This window comes from Crinia signifera, chromosome 1 (assembly GCF_055691185.1).
Source record: "Crinia signifera chromosome 1, ASM5569118v1, whole genome shotgun sequence".
NCBI lineage: Eukaryota > Metazoa > Chordata > Amphibia > Anura > Myobatrachidae > Crinia > Crinia signifera.
The window spans coordinates 352,552,019-352,572,989 of NC_139217.1; the positions used below are offsets into that span (position 1 = coordinate 352,552,019).

Below are 20,971 nucleotides of genomic sequence, written 5' to 3' on the forward strand. Positions count from 1 at the left end.
ACGACTGTCGTCTCTCCTCCACCCTGATCACTGCTTCCCATGCTAAAGTTCAGGACTTTGCCCGTGCTGCACCCCTTCAGTGGAATGCACTCCCTCGCTCCATTAGACTCTCCCCAACCCTGCAAAGCTTCAAACGGGCACGGAAAACTTACCTATTCATCAAAGCGTACCCTTCCGCTGTATAAACTATCCCTGAAGCTGATTCTCCAACCCCCTGCCTGCCTACATCCTGCTACCAAGCCACCGCCCACTTGCTTGCACCTCATGTAATCGGTCTGTCTCCCCTTCCTACTAGATTGTAAGCTCCTCAGAGCAGGGCTCTCTTCCCTCCTGTTGTCAAAGCCCTCCTCTCTTCACATTTCACAGCTCTCCCATACTCAAACACTCAGTAACCATCTTTGTCCGCATACTCATCTCCATCATTGGCCACAAGCCTCTAGTACAGTGGTTCCCAACCTTGGTCCTCAAGTACCCCCAACAGTTCACATTTTCCAGGTCTCCACACAGAATCACAGGCAAAATAATTAGCTCCACATGTGGATCTATTAAAATGTGTCTAAATAAGGAGGGCACCTCCAAGGTGACCTGGAAAACGTGCACTGTTGGGGGTACTTGAGGACCAGGGTTGGGAACCACTGCTCTAGTAGTACGTTGATTGAACCCTCACTACATATATTAAAGCTGTAATGTGTATTGAACTGTGGCACTCTTTGCCTATACTCAGAGGCGTAGGGAGGGCGGAGCCACCGGAGCACACGCTCCGGGCGCAGTTGGGGCGCAGGGCGCCGCCCCCCCTCCGCAAATGAGTCCTGCTGCCCTGCAATAATTAATTTCACACACGCGGGGCAGCCTGAGCCGGCGGCTGCCCTGCCAGTGGCGTACAGACCTGGACGTGGCCGCCGCTTCCCAGGAGATTCCAGGAGATTCCGTTACAGTGTCTTATATAGCACAGCAGGTTCCGTTACAGTGTCTTATATAGCGCAGCAGATTCTGTTACAGTTACTTATATAGCGCAGCAGATTCCGTTACAGCATCTTATATAGCGCAGCAGATTCTGTTACAGTTACTTATATAGCGCAGCAGATTCCGTTACAGTGTCTTATATAGTGCAGCAGATTCCGTTACAGTGTCATATAGCGCAGCAGATTCCGTTACAGCGTCTTATATAGCGCAGCAGATTACGTTACAGTGTCTTATATAGCGCAGCAGATTCCGTTACAGCGTCTTATATAGCGCAGCAGATTCCGTTACAGCGTCTTATATAGCGCAGCAGATTCTGCCACAGCGTCATATATTTCAAATGTAACATGCCAACACATGTTAGCCACGCCCCCAATTCATTACCGGGGGGGGGGGGGGGGGGCGAAATATGACCTTGCTCAGGGCACCATGGCACCTAGCTACACCGCTGCCTGTACTCTTTTTGTTATTTATTCAATGTAATAATATGTTTTGTCTCCCTGTACTGTTCCTTTGTATGGCGCTGCGAAACACTTGTGGCGCCTTATAAATAAAATTATAATAATAACAGGCTAACCCTAGTGCTTAAACCTAAACCCCTCTTCCACAGCCACATGCTAGCCAGCCCCAATTACTTGGGTGCCGGACGGCTCCCCGACAGTCGGGATTCCGACAGTCAGTACTCCGACGTCGGAATCCCAACTGCTCCCTCGTGGGGGTCCACGACCCCCATAGAGGGAGAATAAAATAGGTGGCGAGCGCAGCTCGCCACCGAGCCCGCAGTGTGGCGAGTGCAGCTAGCCCGCAAGGGGCTTCATTGCGCTCTCCACGCTGTGCAGTCGGGATTCCGACGTCTGACTAATGACTTCGGAATCCCGACTGTCGGAGTATTATACCACACCCCAATTACTTTAAATTGAACTAAATTAAATATTTTTTTTACTTCAGTATTCTTTTTTTATTTTCCATATAAAACATTTTAACATACATAGACACATTTACACTATATACACATAACAGTTGTGTTTGAAAAATGACAGTGAGGTGATTGGCTGGTGAGTTATCTTATCACCTTTCACTTTACTTTATCAGGGTTACTGCATCTGATCTGCCCCATCTATTACTTTTTTTAAAATAGATCTCAATCGCCGATTTCATAGGGCCGACCATGAGTATAGTCACATTGCACGTGCCAGCCGGCAGCAGGCCCTGTCGCAACAGGTTATTGCGTATATATACCAACAAGTGTCAAGTCACGCAAAACAAAGTAGCATCTCGCCCTATAACAAGTCACTAACGACATCACCACAGCGTGTCCATACTACAGCCCGTTACTTTGAGCATGCGCAATAGCTAGCTAATTACGGCGTTGCAGTGGGCGTGGCGAGGAGGCGACAGCTGGTGCGCAGGGCGCAGCGCCCCGTTCGCCACTGTCTCGTCGCATCCCGGGAGCTCCGGAAACGGAAATGATCCCGGGAGCTCCTACACCGAGAATCCCGAGAACACTTCACAGATAGGAGACGTGATGCGCAACGTGTGTATATCCCGTGCATGCTCATACTGCCTACCGCCGCCACTGCTGCTGTGTGCGCTATCACCGGGGCCATGACACCCCCTCCCCTCCTTGTCACTGCATGCCCCCCCCCCCCCCCCCGTCTTATTATGCAGTTACATGAGTGTGTGTGTGTCTTATACAGTTACAACTTTCGTGTCTCACATCATTTGTATGTGGAGTCATTTTTTCTTTTTTTGGGGGGGGGGGGGGGGGGGGGGGGGGAGAGAAGAGAGGGGATTTTTGTTTTGCCTGCGGTGGTACTGTAGTTTAATTTGTTTTGATGTTTTTGCTGGGCTGACCTGTGACGTATTGTACAGAGTTGTACAGATCACTCTGGGAACATAATTATGTGTATGTATGAGATTTGTGGTTTGGACCTTTTCATACACTGGAATGGTAGATGCCTCATCCCATTCCTTTCTGGTTATTGTTTATCTCTCATTGGCCTCCTCTGGTGTCTGATTGTCAACATGAAAGCTGATATTTTCTTTCCATTTAATTTATTATATAATTGTGCACAAACTTGCATCGTTGCAATGTAAAATATGTCTTAAGCTGGGCGCACAGTATGTTATATATCATGCAATATTGTGGCTATTGACCGTTAAATTGTCTGTTGGCTGAGCTGGATGTTCAATGGGATGATTCCTTTTGATTTTAATGATACATGATATGTACTATTACATCCCATCACTGGGTCACACCTTTATAAATGGTGTTTTCAGCCTACGTTCACTTTGTTTTCCCTTTTTCCCATTATTTTTGTTTTTGGTGATTACCAAAGTATTTCAATTGTGCTTGCTGGCCAAGCCGCTGCATTGACCACTTTTTCCCTTTCAGCACTTCCAGGCTTTAGTAGTTACTCCTGGAGAAGCAGACATTGTATGCACAGACAGGGTTTGGTGTCTTGGCTACCATGGGTGTTTGGTGAATAAGGTCTCCATGGTTCTACTAAATTTGTACTTTATGGGAAGTAGTGTCTGTATGAATGAGATAAAACTGGAGTACCACAAAACTCAGCTTGGGGAAATACATTTGTGATATGTAAGAAAAGGTTACTAAAACAAGCCATCTGGTTTATATTGAAAGCATTTAAATACCCCCAAATTATGTTTCACACTTCCTTTTTAACACTAATGAGCGAATTCAATTGTTGGGGTATTATCATGGTGTTCTAAATCTGGCAACTGCACCCAAAATGTGATACCGCCCCTCCCCTATGGTCACTATTAAAGGCCCCATCCACTAGGAGAGTGGTTCTCAAGTACCCCCAACAGTGCATGTTTCCGAGGTCACCTGGGCAGGTGCACTCATTATTCACTGACACATTTTAAAAGATCCACAGATGAGCTTATTATTTTGCCTGTGATTCTGTGTGGAGACCTGGAAAATGTGCAATGTTGGGGGTACTTGAGGACCAAAGTTGAGAACCATTGCACTAGGGTGAGGTATCGCATGCAGTAGTCCGACAACTTACCCAGCAGCTGCCGGGCAACAAGATCACATATGATACATTGTATGCGATCCTAGCAAGGGCTACGGCTGCGATGAAGGATATGGATCATAGGGTTGATACAAGTAAGGTCGACATGCATTGAGTCAAGTACTGAAGGTCAACAGGGTCCTTTAGTCAACACAAGCATTAGGTCGACAGTCACAAGTTGGACATGGGAATTTTTGTGTTTTTTGTCCCGAATGTCGACATGGACACCGTATTGGTGCACAGCGTCCCCTCACATGGCTCGCTGCACTCACCATGCTTTGGGCATGGTGCCTTGCTGCATCAAAGTTCTTGTGTTCTTCTAATGCAGGCCTGTAGACATAAGCTGGGTACACACTGGCCAATATATCTATATAAGGATATGGATAATATATCGTTAACAATATATTATACAAATCTCTCAGTGTGTACCCATTACATCGTCCGAGGAGGGTCCTTTCCAAGGCAAAGCCATGCCTTGTAAATGACTGCACCTTTAAAAAAAAAAAAAAAACCTCAGTATCCTGTACGACCGACCGCCAAACTCGGAGGATATTACACTTGGCTGGTAGAATTTGATGGCAAATAAGAACCACTTGGCCCATCTAGTCTGTTCTAAAGGCAGTTTTTAAGCAGTCTGATCAATACATTGTTTCCTAAATAAGTAGATGCCGTACATACACGTGTCCTGCGCTATTTGTAGGATATGGGCGATGACCTCTACTGGGCTGTGTGTGACCATTGTCCCGCTGCTTGGAAAATAGGAGTTTTGCAATAGCAATATCCATATACAGCTTTGTGTATATTGTGCTAGAAAAAAATTCCCTTCAGTCCCTTTCTGTCCCAAGTGACTAGTGTACATGGTATAAACAGGAAATGCTGGGATTCTTATTAGATTCTGGTTATGATAAGTATAATGAAGAAAGTTATGCATACGTTAACACAGGCTGTAAACGATACATACTGGATATTCTGCACGTCACGCTTCCTCACTGTAAATGTACTGGTTTACAAGAGAGAAATCTACTCTGGTCTCCATTTTAATGCCACCCTTTGTTGTTAGCACAGGCATTTGTTGACAGGAATATTTGTGTTGTGTGACTTCAATAAGCAGGCGAATGAAAGGGAGGCCCCTCAAAGCAACATTGCAGGCTTTAATCACAAGGCACATATTAAACCTATGTCTGTAGTCTCATCTGGTTTTTAGCCAACCAGTACTGGCATACAGGCATCTCTCGCTTGTGACTTGCTAGGCTTATTTACTTTATTTTTACAATTCCAATTGTGCAGGTTTGTGCTTTGCAATAGGTTACTGCCAATATTTTAGAAGCTCTTTGAAGTGGCTTCTAGAGAACAAACCTTCCCCCTCACAATCTGATCCCGCACACAAAACGCCTAGTGGCCTGCACACTTCCTATCTGCTCACTCCCCAGTGGATACCTAGTAGCATGTTTAGGAGAATCAGATTTTCCTCCCCACAATGCAAAATCCATCTTCCATTCAGAAGCATGTTTATCTAAGAACATACGGGCCCAAAGTAACCTGACTACTGGGGCCAGCTGGTGGCTCAAGCGAGTTTATTTTCTGCTTTAAGTTTTGTGTTTTGTCAGTTTTTTTAAGTAAAATCTCTAACAAATATTTGTCATTATTTATGTCATTTTGGAAGTTTTGTCTTTTAGCTTGTGTAGAATGCTGTGCAAGTGTGCTAGAATTTTGAATTACAAAAGGCCACATTACATCTTCATTTATTCTGAATTAGGTTTCGCCATAGTTTAATTTAAAATGAGGCATTCAGTTTAGATGTGGTATGCTTACATAATTGTGGGGAAAATGTCTGCTGTCTGTCTGTACACCTTGGTACACATGGGCATAAAATCACTGGCAGCGACCACATTGCCAGCGATTGGAGTGTGCACCCGTTTTCAGCCCCTGAATGGTCGCTGGTTGGAGGAGCATGCTCCTCCGACCAGCGACATCCCCTGCCTCTTCTCCCGACAGTGTGTCATTTTCATCAATGTATGTCGACCCTATGACCCATACCCATCTGGCTCCCTGTATCAAACAATGGGGCAGATGTATTAAGCCTTAACAAGAGATAAATGCAAGTGTGATAAGGAGAGATAAACGTCCAGCCAATCAGCTCCTTACTGACTTTTTTCAAACACAGCCTGTAACATGGCAGTTGGCAGGTGATTGGCTGGATGTTTTATCTCTTGTTATCACCCTTACATTTATCTCTTGTTAAAGCTTAATACATCTGCCCCATTGTTTCCAAGTGAAGATCACACATCTCCTTGTTACATGGAGCTGCTTTTAACAGGAAAGGGAAACTGTTTGCATTGGGCTGAAAGCTGCCACATTCTACAGTACAGCTAGATATCCCCACCCATAGATGACCAGTACTGACCAGATCAGACTGTATGATACACTGGTTAGTTTGCTCCCACATGTACAGTTAAAAAGCGGACTGAGGATACTGGCCATGAGCAAACATTTTCCAACATGCCCAATAACATAAGATGTTTTTCTAATTTTCTGGTATTGCTGACAAGATGTACCAAGTGCGACCAGCTGATGAACGGGTCGTGAACGGGTCGTCACAGGAACGTATGACTCGCTCACGAGCTGATGGAGACGCCGACCCACCACCGACCGGCACAGAAAAGGCACCTGATGTAATCCCGATTCGATCGCGGCCCGCACCCACTACAAGGGCCATGCATCAGATCGGGATCGCATCAATACGGCAGCAAAATGGCCCAAAAACATGGCCAATTTACATACAATCGGTCGAGATTGTATCTAAATTGGCTCATTTTGGGCCAAATCGTCCTGGTGTGTACCCCACGTAACATAGCATACTGGTTGACTATCCAAAGTCATATTCACACCTACAGTGTCACAGAGCTCCATGCTTCATGTAATTTGTATCAGGGAAGTAAAGACACCACATAAAACATCATAGGAAGAGACTGTATAAGAGAGCTTTGTGTAATCTCTCTGATGCGTGTTGTCTCACCCAGCTGGATAAAACATACCCTACGCGAAAACATCAGCAGCTGTTAGGCGTAAAAAAATGATTATTATTAATATACTTGTATACAGAAGTATAACTTTATGCATATTATCTGATATTTTTTCTTTTCGTTCAGTGGGGAAAGGCTATAGCCCATGGTTGCCTACCTGACCCTCTCCATGACGGAGGAAATGATATATTCCTGGACTTCCCTGGTAATGTATAATTGCCGTCACTGTGGTGAGCTAGGTAATTATTAAGAAATGTGTTTCACCACAGGTGATGGTAATCCTACATTATCAGGTAGTTCAGGAACAGAGCATTTTCTTATTCATGGAGAGGGTCAGGTGGGAAACTATGCTTAAGCCTCATACACACTACCTGATCCCCGCTCTTATATTGGTGGCGGGGTACCGGCATCAGAAAGTGCATACACACTTACTGCTGTTGTCCGAGAAGGGAAAGACGGCACGCGGAGGGACGGAGCAGGGGTCATGCTGCAGCATGGCAGTCAATAACTAGGTCCTCCCTCGTCAGTACATGCAGGACAAGGGAGGTTAACAATCTGTGGGAGAACTTATCATTAATGATATTTAGTGTACACACTAGAAGATGAAGTTAAATATATTGCTCAGAAAGCACTTCCTATATCATCTAGTGCAGCGGTTCCCAGACTGTGGCTCCCCACCTTCTCAGCATGGAGTCATGACCCCATGTTGCTGACCATCAGGCTGATGACTTTCTAATCTCAGTCAGTGATTCAAGGAGTCTGAACTGTCTGTTACTTCAGTCTCCTCCCATCATTTTGTGCCTCCACAATGCTGCCATGTATGTGCTGTCTGCTGACTACACCATACTTGCCTACTTTTAAATTCTCCTCAGGCCCCCTGCACGTGTCAGCATCACGTGTGGGGGCGGGGGCCTGATGTAGCACTGTAAATTCCCTCGATTTGCAGAGCTAAATGGTGTTATTTGCATATTTAGCCCAACCCCTCCCGGTGAATAGCCGTGAATCGCAGTAATTCAATGGATGCAGCCGGGAAGCTGCAGGGGAGATCTGGAGGGTGAGGCAGAATCCAGGAGGATTGCCCACCTTTCCAGGGTGCCGGGAGGGGGACCTGATTTCCGGGACCCTCCCGGCCAATCCGGGAGGGTAGGCAACCCTGGACTACACATGAGATATGATGACCTTCTGCAGTAACTTGCTTGGGACCTGTAAATTATATTCATTGTCAGATTGGGTCCCAGAGCAAAATAGTATGAGTACCCCTGGTTTAGTGTGTATTGGGGCTTTACGCAACAGTAGTGCTGTCTTATCCCCTTCACAAACCGATAGAGGTTGTTGGCAGAAAAGCAAGGTTTCGAGTGGGTGGCTTGCACTGGCTCTTCAGGTATAACCTGATTGTTAAGTGGGTACTTGTTTCCTAGCACGGCGCCCGTCATGGTAGATTGCATACCTTAAGTTAAGGTATGCGGTCGACGCGATGGACGCAAGTTTCTGTCAATTAAGTGTTTTAATTGCCGGCAAGGAGAAAATCGCGTTAATCGCGACCATAGCATGCCATTATAATGGCATGCGATGAGATCGACGCGATCAACATGATTTTACATAGGGAATAATGGGAAATGGGGCAATGGGCCCAATTTTTGATTGTATATGCACCGTCATGGGTTTTAAGTATGTGAAGTGTCCCCCCATTGTTACGCCACCCCACTATTGACGCCAACCCGAAGCGTGGTGATCGCAGCGAGCCCGCGAGGGGCGGCTGTACACGTCCTCTGACCTTTTCATAACCCCACTATCCACGTCGGCGTGGAGTTGATTTTTTATAAAGTGAGCCCGAAGCGTGGCGAGCGGACGCATATACCTGTGAAGTTATGCGCGTCCCCTCGCGGGGCTTGCCGCGCTCGCCACGCTTCGGGCTGGGTGGCTCGCTGCGTTCGCCACACTTTATAAAATCAACTCCACGCCGACGTGGATAGTGGGGGTATAAAAAAAGGTCGGAGGACGCGTACCGCCGCCCCTCGCGGCCTCGCTGCGCTCGCCACTCTTCGGGTTGGCGTTCATCGTGGGGTGGCGTTAACAATGGGGGGCCATTTCACCCATGAGGGGGGTATGCAATTAAAATTGGGGTTTCGGGTGCTTTTTACATTGGGACCAATGTAAAATTGTGTCTCAGGGACCATTTTACATTGATTCCAATGTAAAAATCGCGTCCATCGCATGCAAGTGCAAATATATGGTCATACTGTATGTATTTGTATACCTAATTACAATAGAAAACACGGTTATTTGTTTTATATTCTTGTAAATATTGCATTTTAGTTAGCATTCAGCTACAATGTCTGATTTTAGAGGCCTCCCTTTGTGCACGAGATGCACGCGCAACCGAACCCCTAACCGTCTCCCTGAAGCAAATTACTGAGACGCACTTGCGTATGAGATGCTTGTGCGCCCCAGGCAGATGGAGCGCCTCGCCGCCGCCGTCCGCCAGCGCAGGGGATCTGTTGGTTACCAGCTTTGTGTGAGAGGCTCTCACTAGGCTTGCCGGGGACAAAACTGCAGCTTGCGAGGATAGTGCGGTGACTACGCTGCCTGACAGGGACAATACACTGACTATGCAGGGCTGCCGCGGGGACACTATGCTGGGCTGCCATTGGCCTACGCTGACAACGTAGCCTGGCCTACACTGACAACTTAGCGTAACGTGGTGCTCTACCAAATAGATTTTAAAATATTTTGTTTACACTGTCCCCCTGTGATTCAGATTTACTCTGCGCTGCTGTAATTCAAATGTTCATAAAATGTTTACTATTGGACAAAAGCTGCAGATGGGGGGGGGAGACACGGCCCTTCTCTTGCCTGTCATTTCCAAAGAATTCCAAATATTAGGAACGTTTAATGTCAGAATCCACAGAACCCTGCAGTGCGATGTGAGATTCCAAATAAGGAAGACACGTCCTCTGTATGTTAGCCGCAGCCTCCACTTCAAATGCAGGATTTAAATCTAAATCCTTCTACCTTATTGACCCTCCTAGTGCAGTGTCATTCGTTGCTGAATGGAGGAAATATGGTGTGCAACATACAAAGTGTTAACACCTGCTAAGTGGTGCCTGCACTGTGCAACTCCATTGGTTTACTGTTGGTTTTGAAAAATGAGAGGGTGGAGAGCAGGCACTGTATATAAATATATTCTGCTCGTTGTAGTGGAGTGTCATCAGACGTAGTCCAGATCCGTTCGCTTTATGTGTTCTCCCAGGAGCCACCAACGTAACAGCAGGTACCAAACTTGCATTATGTGTAAATAATTTTAATTTAGATTGTGCGCTCCACTGGGGCAGGGCTGATGTGAATGTTCAAATATCCTCTGTAAAGGGCTGCGGAATGTGTGTGCGCTATATAAGAAACTGTTAATACATTTTTAAAAAAGTTACAGGACTGCAGTCTTGCTGAGAATGCAGTCTATTTTTTAATTGTCTAGAGATGTTAGAAGTTGCCAAACAGACACCATACAAAAGCATGCGAATGTAGGTGCTTTTGTACATATTTTACTTTGTATTATATTGTATTAAAACAATTTATTTAGAAAACCGTTCATCTTTATTCACTATATACAGCCAGTGCTGGTACTTCCTTTTTTCCTTTTGTAATCTTTCAATTGGGGCTGACAACCCCAGGCTGTAACCACAGTCAGTTAGTGGCGTTCCTCCCAACTCCCCCTTTTTGCTTTTTGTACAAGTCTGGACTTCTGTTACATTACAAATATAGTGTGACGTTTAATAGGATGCGATTTTTAGGAAGTTTCTGATATTGCGCCATATCGCATGTTTTCAAATCGCAATTTTTTTTTAAAGAAATAGTCAATTTAATGGTGCGAATTGAGGTATGAAAAATGCGATAAAGTGCTAATTTTAGTCATGAAAATGTGTGAATTTTGTGTGCAGACATGGTAATGTCATGTGTTAGGGCAGTATTCAATGAAAAAAATTCACCATGCATGGCGAGAGATTTTTTCACTCGCCCTGTTCTGGAGGGCTCGCTGCCACTCCTGCTCCCTCTATTCAATGTGGCCACTCGCGGCGAGTCTTAACCCCTGCAGCGGACGAGCGTCCGCGGCAGGGAGCTGGCAGGGAGCCGTGGGACGGTGGCAGCCAGGGAGATTAAAGTCTCCCTGGTTGCCCCAGAACATATGTGGAGGGGAGGTGTGCTCCCTGGGACCCAGGCAGCACAAGCTGCCCCCCCTATAGCCAGCGGGGGACCCAGTATTCACTGCACCCGATCGTGCATATGTAATGATCGGATGCAGTGAATATATGAATATCTAATGAGCGTCTCGAGAGCTCCGGCCCCCTGCTGGCTGCTCTGTGTAAAAAAAAAAAAAATTTAAAAAATATATATTTTTTTAATTAAATATATATTCATGTGCTATAAGCACATGAATAAAAATAACATGCCCCTTCACAGAAAAAAAATCCTGATTTTTTTTTTTACACCAAAATTAAAAAAAAAAACCTTAGTTCACATTCCAGCTCTCCATGAAAAGATGGAGAATTGCTACACGGAGAGAGACGGCGAAAATCACTTAGAAAGACGGCGAATATTTCACATTGAATAGGGTTGCTCGCTTTTGGAGAGCAAAATGCTCCGTCCAAGGCGAAAAAAGCACAAATTCGCCATAAAACAGGGCAAATTTTTCTCATTGAATACTGCCCTCAGACATGGTAATGTGTGGGTTTAAAAAAAAAAAAAAAAAAAATGGGGAGGGGTCCCCCTCCTAAGCATAAACAGCCCCTGGGCTCAAAGAACCGGTCCTGGTTTTAGAAATCCAGTGGACAAAAAACAAATGGGATCCCCAGGATTTCGGATTTCTAAAACCAGCACCAGGATCAAGCACCGAACCTGGTTCCCAAAATACGGGGGACAAAATGAGTAGGGGTCCCCCATATTTTGGCAACCAACACTGGACCCAAACAGCCAACAGGGTAATGCCACAGCAGGGGGAAGCTTTTTACGCAAGTTCCCCAGACCAAAGCATTCATCCCTGTGGCAGTTCAGTCCGGGCAGGGACCCTGAAGTAGTGGGGACTCCCCAATAAAGGAGTGTCTCACCTGCAGTGTTATCCCTGCCTGGGTTGAAGCTGAGGGCTGTCCCTGGGCTGTGGGCACTGGGCTGATTGTTGTATAAAAATAGGCATAACTATTTTACATTGTTGTGGAACTACAAGTACCAGCAAGAATGCACCACATGCAGGGGATTGGAGAACCACAAGACCCAGCATGTGCGGAATTAAAGGGCCCACTGGGTCTAGTCACCAATGCAAATAGTAAAAAAAAAAAAAAAACACACATATTAGAAAAGTAAAGTTTCATTACATGCTCCAATCACACACACTATACTTTCCTATAGGGTCCACCGCCGGCCGGTCCTCTTCTCCAGTACTATCCATAGGTACCTGTTGAAGGAAATTATACTCACATGCCCTCTGGTGACGACCGCTCCGCTCCTCTGGCTGCATGTACCCCCGGCTGCACAAGCGGAGATTGTTTGTTTACAATCTCTGCTCCTCCCACAAACTGGGGTTAGGCCTGCCCACCAGCCAATGCCCAGTCCTGATTGGATGGTGGGCGGACCTAAACACATGTAAATATAAATAACTTCGACATGGATACTACTGGAGAAGAGGACCGACCGACGGTGGACCCTGTAGGCACGTATAGTGTGTGTGTGTGTGTGATTGTATCATGCAATAAAACTTTTCTTGTATAAGTGTTTTTTTTTTTTGTTACTATTTGCATTGGTGTAGAACTACAAGACTCAGCAGGCCCTTTAATGCCACACATGCTGCGCCTTGTGGTTCTTCAAGTCCCTGCATGCGGTGCATGTTTGCTGGGACTTGTAGTTCCACAACAATGTAAAATAGTTATGCCTATTTTTACACACTAACCAGCCCGGTGCCCAGAGGCCCTGGGGACAGCCCCGAGTTTTAGGCATGGGTAACTCTGGAGGGGGACACCCCTTTATTGGGGGGGTCCCCACTCCTTCAGGGCCCCTGCACGGGCTGAACTGCCACAGGGAATTATGCTTTGGCCGGGGGAAGTTTCGCCCGGCTGTGGGATTACCCTGCTGGGTGGTTGGGCCCGGTTCTGGTTGCCAAAAATACGGCGGACCCCTACTCATTTTGTCACCTGTATTTTGGCAGCTTGGATTGGCCCTTGAGCCTGGTGCTGGTTTTAGAAATTCTGGGGATCCCCTGTGTATTTTGTTCCCGAATTTCTAAAACCAGGACTGTTTCTTTGAGCCCGGGGCTGGTTATACTCAGGGTGGGAACCACCATGCCGGTTTTTTTCCCCCCCCTAATTTTCACTTTAACACTTTTGGGGGGACAGAACCATGCACCTATCTTACTGGTCTGTGCATGATACTGTCAAACTCACCTGCCAGAACTTGGTTTATTTATTTTTTTTTTTATTTTGTTTTTAGTCACGGTTACCAAAATGTGCGTTCTATTAAATTGGCGAGTTGTATACTTTATAATGGGAAAACATCTGGATGCAAATTTGTGTGAGAAAAAATCGACAGGTCAAAATGCGGTTTTCACTGCAAAAGGTGTGATTTTTTTTTTTTTTTTTTTGCCGCAATTCACATCCTATTACATGTGCGATTTTCGGGAAGCGTTGGAATTGGCCCGTTTATTAACTAAAAATCCAAAATCCTGATTAATGTCACCCATTATCAAGTCCTAATGCATTCTGTATAATGTGTATTGTAATTTAGTACTACCACAGGTGTAATCCAGGTGCTTAAACTACTTCTCTTGGTTTCACCCTGGTTCATATACCGCTATCCTCACCTGTTGTATTATTATTCTCCTTTATATTTATATATTGCCACAAGGGATCTGCAGCGCCCAGTTAAGGCCCCCATACACTATGCGATTTTGGGCCGATTTCGGCACTTGGGCCGATAAATCGCGAGAAAGAGGCCCAAAATCGTAAGTGTGTGACATTTGATCTGACCCGATTCGCGGTCCCGTGCGCATCGGATCAGATCAGGAGGTCGGACGTGCAGAAGGTACGATGATGTCCGACCTCCTGCAGCGCGGGGGGGAGGGGGGGTACCGGTGACAGTGGGGCGGGCGGCTGTGATATGTCTCTGTGCGTCGCAGCGGACGGGTGCCAGTAATAGTGGGGCGGGCGGCAGGGATTTGCCCTTGCGCCGCAGCGGGTGGGTGTCGGTGACAGTGGGGACGGGCGGCGGTGATATGTGTGTGCACCGCAGCTGCTATTACAACTTCATTGAAATAACATTGTGAAATGACTGTCCGGCTTCCGCTGGGAGGGAGGCCGCTGATTGGCTGAGAGTGCTCTATCTCAACCAATCAAAAACCGGATAGTCATTTGACATGTAGGGGGAAATTTACTAAAGGAAGTTTGTAAAAAAAAATAGGTGTATTTGTATCCAGAAATACACTTATTTTTGACATTTACTATCCTGAAAATACGGCAATTCATATTCGTATTGATAGCACATTAATACGACTACGAATTGCCGTAATTTCGGGATAGTAAATGTCAAAAATAAGTGTATTTCTGGATACAAATACACCAATTTTTTTACAAATTTTCTTTAGTAAATTTTCCCCGTTATTTCAACGTTGTAATAGCTGCTGCTCGCTTGCCCGCTGCGGCGCACACACATGTCACTGGCACCCGCCCGCTGCTGCCCACCCGCTGCAGAGAGCAGACAAATCACCGCCGCCCGCCCCACTGTCACTGGCACCATCCCTCCCACTGCTGCCGCCCGCCCCCATTACCGCCGCTGCCCCCCCCCCCCCCCCCCCCGCCCCCGCCTGATCCTCACTGCCCGGAAGCTCCCCGTTTTTTTTTTTTTTACATGTGGTAAATCGCATGCGATTTATCACATGTAAAAAATGGCACGCAGGAGAATTGGGTCTGACTTGTCCCTTGGACAAGTCGACCTAATGTATGGGGGCCCTTTAGAGTTCATAAACCAGTAAATAATGAGAATATAGGACAAGTACAGGTTAAATAAACATTGCTGTATCAGCAGACGATATAAATAAGTATAAGGGTGGTGTAAAACTAAGGGATTAGATGCCATTGACGGAAGTACGGAGATGGTTTCAGTAAAAGGAAGAAAGGGCACATGAGGGAAGAGGGCCCTGCTTGTGACCGCTTACATTCTAAAGGGTAAAACTGGCTCCTAAGCTTTCCCAGCTCTGCAATCTGTGCTTTTGTTTGCTTTATTTAAATTGCAAATCCTTTGTACTAATGTGTTTTATAATATCACACACTCACCATCTTAGTAAACATGTACTTTCAAAATTCAACATAGGTGTAATGATGATCTTGTTTCTGCTTCACAGGTTCAGCTGTAAATGCATCACAAACAGGCCGCCCAGGATGAGGAAAGCAAACAGGAGTGCAGTCTCCGTCCCAAAAGTACCTGTCGCTAGCAAATCCCAGGGAAACGAGAGAGCAAAGTCCGAGATCAACGCACCCACATCATCCAAGGTGTCCCGTCCGGGATCATCTTTAGCAAAGGTAAAACAACAAAGGAAGCAGTTTGCAAACTAAAACCTACCAAGACTGAGTTTGCTTTTGTAATGTAACTTGCAGCTTTGCCGAAATGTCCACACAGTGCATAGCAGGCCAGTAAGTTTTGGGGGGCTGGGTTTTTGGAGGTCGACACAGTGGGCAATATTTCAACCTCACAATGCTTGTGCTGGGATCCCAGCACAGGTTTAATGCCCTTTTCAGCATTTCTTGTGGATGTTCTAATTTTACAGGTGTGTGACTTCCTCCTCAAACAATCACATAGCAAGTTAGTCAAAATTGCAATGTTCAACCACATGTGATTCCCATGTGCGGCCCCGTGGCGTCGGTATTGCATGGCTAAATAGACTGTGTAGGCAAGTTTATCTTGACTATCTTACCTGTAGAATATAGTTGGCCTAGGCCGAATTAGCAATATAGTGTATTCTTAACTGCAGTTAGCCAAAATCGGATTGTCAAAATTGGCCATTAGCCTGAATCTCACTGTGTGTACACAACATTACGGCGCCCACACATGAATAGATATTTGATCCAATCTGACATCTAGCCAATTTCCCCTGATCATGGCCACACACAGAATGATTGAGTAAACGATCAGAGGGTTTACTCAATCATTCTGTGTGGCCATACTTGCCCTGTCTTTCATCCTAAGATTGCACAGTTTTGCCTATAGGTATAGGCAAAACCCTGCTCAGCCCCATAGAAAACAGATTGCTCAAAAAACATCGCAGGTGCACAGCATGTGTGCCACGATGTGTGCTGAGCGATCTTGCCTAAGCAAAACGCTCAGCACAGGCTTCCTCCATCGCCCTGTGTGTACGTGGCTTAACACTGAAAGATGATGAATTGATAAGTAGGGTTGGAGCACGAGAATCAGGCTAGGACAGTCTTATGAAGTTCTTGAGCATGTATTGTCTTTAGATTTATTTGATAGGTCATGCCTGGAAAACCTGTGACACTACAAGTTTTAACTGTATACTCTGCGTGCTATGAGTTGCTGTGTAAGGGGAGTGTAGGAAAGTCTCCCAGAAGGCATGGGAGTTGTGAGCTTCAATGGTAAACTGAGTGAGAGTTTGAGTCAGAATAAGAGTAATTAGCACATTCTTGTATAATAAGGGAGACAGCAATTTATTGGTTGTGAGGGTGTAGGGCTAAGTGGACAGTTGGTAGCATTTGAGTAGATACTTTCCCCATTTGTGGGGATCAAGTAAAGAACTGGTGCTCAAAGGAGGATACAGATTCAACCATTATTTGGTATACTTGTCTTCTAGCATGTTAAAACAAGGTGCTTATACATTGACCCAGCAAAGCATGCCCGTGTCATGAGTAGAAATAGGCATGGTGTCCACCTATTTCTGTGACAGATCATTCAGCTGTCCAACACTGAGTTGCTGTCCCCTGCCCCCTCCCACCTCAGATTCTGTATGCCGATTGTCTCATCTTTTACTCACTTTATTAATCACCACCAGGCCAAGAGCAATGATGACCTCCTAGCTGGAGTGGGTGGTGGGCCACCCACAAGCAACGGTGTAAAGGTGAAAAAAACCAGTGCCATATCCAACACCAGTTCTGGGGCAGCAATGAGTGGATCAGACGGGAGAGCCAGGAGCAGCGCAGGTATGCCTTTGTGTATAGCAACAGAATGTTATTCTCGGCTAAAATCCACTATGTTTTCTTCATAAAATCTAATATGCTCTTAAATAATAACACATTAGAGATTTATCGAACATACCGTTTTGGTTTTCAGGTTAGGAGGAGTTAGGAGGAGTTAGGAGAAAACATTACTGTAGGGTATGGATGGGTGAATGGGAAGCTGGTAAAACTGTGACTGGCTCTATCCACTCTTCAATTTTTAGAAATGTGAGGAGAGAGACTGAGCCTGGGGCACTCTCTCCAAAAATTATTGCTGCTGGCAAGCTAGGCTTGCAAATGGAGGAAAGGCAGACCATAGCCCCTATCTGCCTTCAACAGGGGAGCTGCAGATAGATCCCAAACGCCGATTCCTGCGGTGTACGCCCAGGTACCTGACCATCATGCCTCTGCTGTAAGGGGACATGCCATAGCTGTTAGCTGCTGGGTCCCGCCTTGATACACCGCATCCTCTGTGGCACGGCAACTGTGAGTATAGGCTGTCTTCCCTGTAGCAGGTGAAGACTGCTCCGTGGTTTCTACGGGGGCAGGAAGGGGTAGTGGCTCAGTGGAAAAGTGGAGTTACGAGGTGGGAGGAAGGACACCTGGGGTTCCTTCCATTTTTTCCTTCTCTTTGTTATGGTGCCTGAGGAGGGTGGGGAGTTTACACTATAGGGTGGGGAGTTTACACTATAGCTCATGGGTCTTCAAACTGTGGCCCTCCAGATGTTGTGGAACTATATGTCCCAGCATGCCCTGACAGTTTTGGCATGCTCTTATAGGAAAAAATGTGGCAATGCATGCTCGGACATGTAGTTTCACAACATCTGGAGGGCCGCAGTTTGAAGACCCATTCTATAGCTCCTGTTAGCTCTGCACAAGCAGCTTTTCAGCATCCCGCCTCCCTTCGGGCCAGCATTCAGCATACAGATGGGCTGATCCTGTGATAGACGCAGTACCTAGCTAGCAACATCAGCAACGCTGCAATGCTCCACCATCTCCACATCCCGTTTAGCCTGGCTCAGGGACAGTGAATGTACTGATGGGGGAGGAGGAGGCTGATTTATAAAGGGAGTCCTCTGTAAGGAAGGCTTTGAAACTCGGGGTGCTAAGGTGGGCTCTGTATTGGAAGCCTTAATTCTTGCTATCAGTCAGATCCTCAAGGAAATTGACACCCCTGTTCGGAAGGAAACAAAAATCTTCTGTCACCATTTCCAAATTCACCCGAATGGACAAGAGGTTCCAGGTTTCCAAGAGGCTTCTAAACACCTACCTGTTCCCACCAGAGACTAGGATACAGTGGGAAACGCCACCACTGGGGCAATTCTCAGTCTCGACTTTCTAATAAAAGTACCCAGGGTGACTTCCCTAAAGGAGGCTTTCAATCGTATGTTAGAGAGTACCCTAAAATCTGTTTTAAACAGTAGCGGGAGTGCTTCTCAGACCTGCTTATGTGAGCTTGTGGGTTGTCAAGGCAATTCAACTTTGGGCTAGGAACTAATGAAGGGTTTACATTAGGGTACGCCCCATGCAGATCTTTGCTATCTACCTTGGTGATACATCCAAGATTTTAGTGTGCTTGGTGCTTGCATTTCTGCATCGGCCTTTGCAGCTTACCGGGCTTTGCAGCTCACATTGTGCCAGGTGGATGTGGAATCCTAGAATGCAGTAGAAGTCCTTCTGTTCTCAGGTGAGATTCTTTCCCCTCTGAGTCTCCTATACGGTTTGGGCTGGGGCAGACTTTCTTTCTCCCTGCTGGGTTACTGCACCGGGCCTTGAACCCCTTATTGTTGCCATTAGGGATATATTACAACTCTGTGCGGAGGAAACTGAGACTCGGCAGTTCTTCTTTACACAGAAGAGGCCTAGTGTCACGTTCCCTGATTCTAAAGATTTGGATGATTTGTTTAAACAAGCCTGGGAATCTCCAGAGAAAAAATATCCGATCCCTAAGCGTTTAGTGTCTACATTTCCCTTTGCCTCAGAGGGCAGAAGGAGCTGGGAGCACCAACCAGTGCTGGATGCCTCCGTGTCTCGGCTGTCTAAAAAGATGGTTTTGCCGGTCCTGGTAGGCTACTTCCTTAAGCTATTTATTTTGCTGCAGGGATGTCCCAGAGACCTATCATTGCTGGGTGCTGGATGACGCATGCCATACAATCATGGGGTGCTTGTCAGATGATAAGTCCCTAGTTGAATTGACCACGTTGGTGAAACACATTCAGGACACAGATACTATTAAAGAGGTGAGTGTGATTAACGCTAGGACCTCTACCATGGCTGCTTTGGCACACAGGTCCTTGTGGCTGATGCTGAATGAAAGCATGGTGTTGGAGCCCTTCCCTTTACGGGAGACTGGCTGTGGCGGGGAATTGGATGCGCGGATTTCAAAGACTATGGCCGGAAAGTCCACTTTCCTCCCTTCTGTTGCCCCGCCTGTCAGGCGCTCTTTTCAAACCCCTCATCTGCAGTCTTTTCATGGGACCCGCTTTTGGGGAAAGCCCTGGGTTGCCTCTAACGCTCTTAGGGGCTCCAGGGGTAAATTGTGTAAGCCCGCCTCAGCTGGCTCACAGGAGCAGAGCCCCAACGCAGACTCTTCTAAGACCTCAGCCTGATGCCATGCCCCCTTCCATGGAAGGTTTAGAGGTGGGCATGAGGCTGCAGTTCCTCAGCCATGTCTGGGCTCATTCTTGCCAGGATAACTGGGTAAGGAATGTTATATCCCAGGGGTTCAAGCTGGAGTTCTGCACTTGGCCCCCTCACAGGTTTTTCAAATCGGGTCTGTCGGGATCTCAGGACACCCAAGATACACTGTTGGCAGCGTTACAGAAGTTGGTTCAAACAAAAGTAATTGTCCAGGTCCCCTCGCAGCAGAGGGGGCAGGGTAACTACTTGAGCCTGTTTGTAGTCCCAAAGCCGGACGGTTCAGTGAGACTCATTTTAAACCTGAAGTCACTGAATCCTTACTTAAAGGTGTTCAAGTTTCTTATGGAATCTTTGCAAGCAGTGATTTCCGATTTGGATATAAAGGATGCGTACCTCCACATTCCGATTTTGGCCGCCTCATCAAATATATCTAATTTCCAATTTCAGGCTCTGCCCTTTGGACTGTCCACAGCTCCACGGGTATTCACAAAGGTGATGGCGGAGATGATGTTGCTTACGCAGGGGATCAATTATTATCTGGACACTCTCTTGATGAAATCGAGGTACAGGGAACTGCTTTCGATCAGCATAGATATTACAACTCAGCTATTATCCTGTCACGTGTGGATTCTGAATTATCAGAAGTCCCTCCTGGTGCCTACCCAGAGGCTCCGGTTTCTGGGAATAGTCTTGGACACGGTGGCCCAAAGGGTTTTTCTACCACAGGACAAAGTCAGGGAAGTTCTGAGACTGGACAGGGTCTCGGTCCACCTGTGTACCAGTGTCTTAGGCAAGATGGTTGTGTCCTACGAGGCGATTCAATACGGGCGCTTCCATGCCAGGGGGTTTCAATTGGACCTCCTGCGCAAGTGGTCGGGTTTGCATCTCCAGATGCATTGGTTGGTACGTCCCCCCCCCCCCCCCCCCCCCGGCCAGGATATCTGGCGTGGTGGCTGCAACCGTCCTACCTCTTGGAGAGCCGAAAGTTCGGGATCCAGGACTGGATCCAGCTTACAACATATGCAAGTCTGAGAGGTTGGGGCGCTGTTACCCAAGGGGTGAGGTTCCATGGCAGCCTGTTAGGCTACGAGTCCAATTTTCCAATAAAAAT

General features: G+C 46.6%; 1 protein-coding gene across 1 annotated transcript in view; it reads left to right on the plus strand.

Annotated features, from left to right (window-relative positions):
- Positions 1-2,336: 2,336 nt before the first annotated feature.
- SPECC1L (sperm antigen with calponin homology and coiled-coil domains 1 like) overlaps positions 2,337-20,971 on the plus strand; it is a 41,105-nt gene continuing 22,470 nt past the window's right edge. The window contains exons 1-3 of the mRNA XM_083148088.1: positions 2,337-2,494; positions 15,399-15,576; positions 17,058-17,205. Coding sequence (XP_083004214.1) covers positions 15,436-15,576; positions 17,058-17,205 — 289 coding nt within the window. The 5' untranslated portion in view covers positions 2,337-2,494; positions 15,399-15,435. The remainder of the gene's footprint in view (positions 2,495-15,398; positions 15,577-17,057; positions 17,206-20,971) is intronic.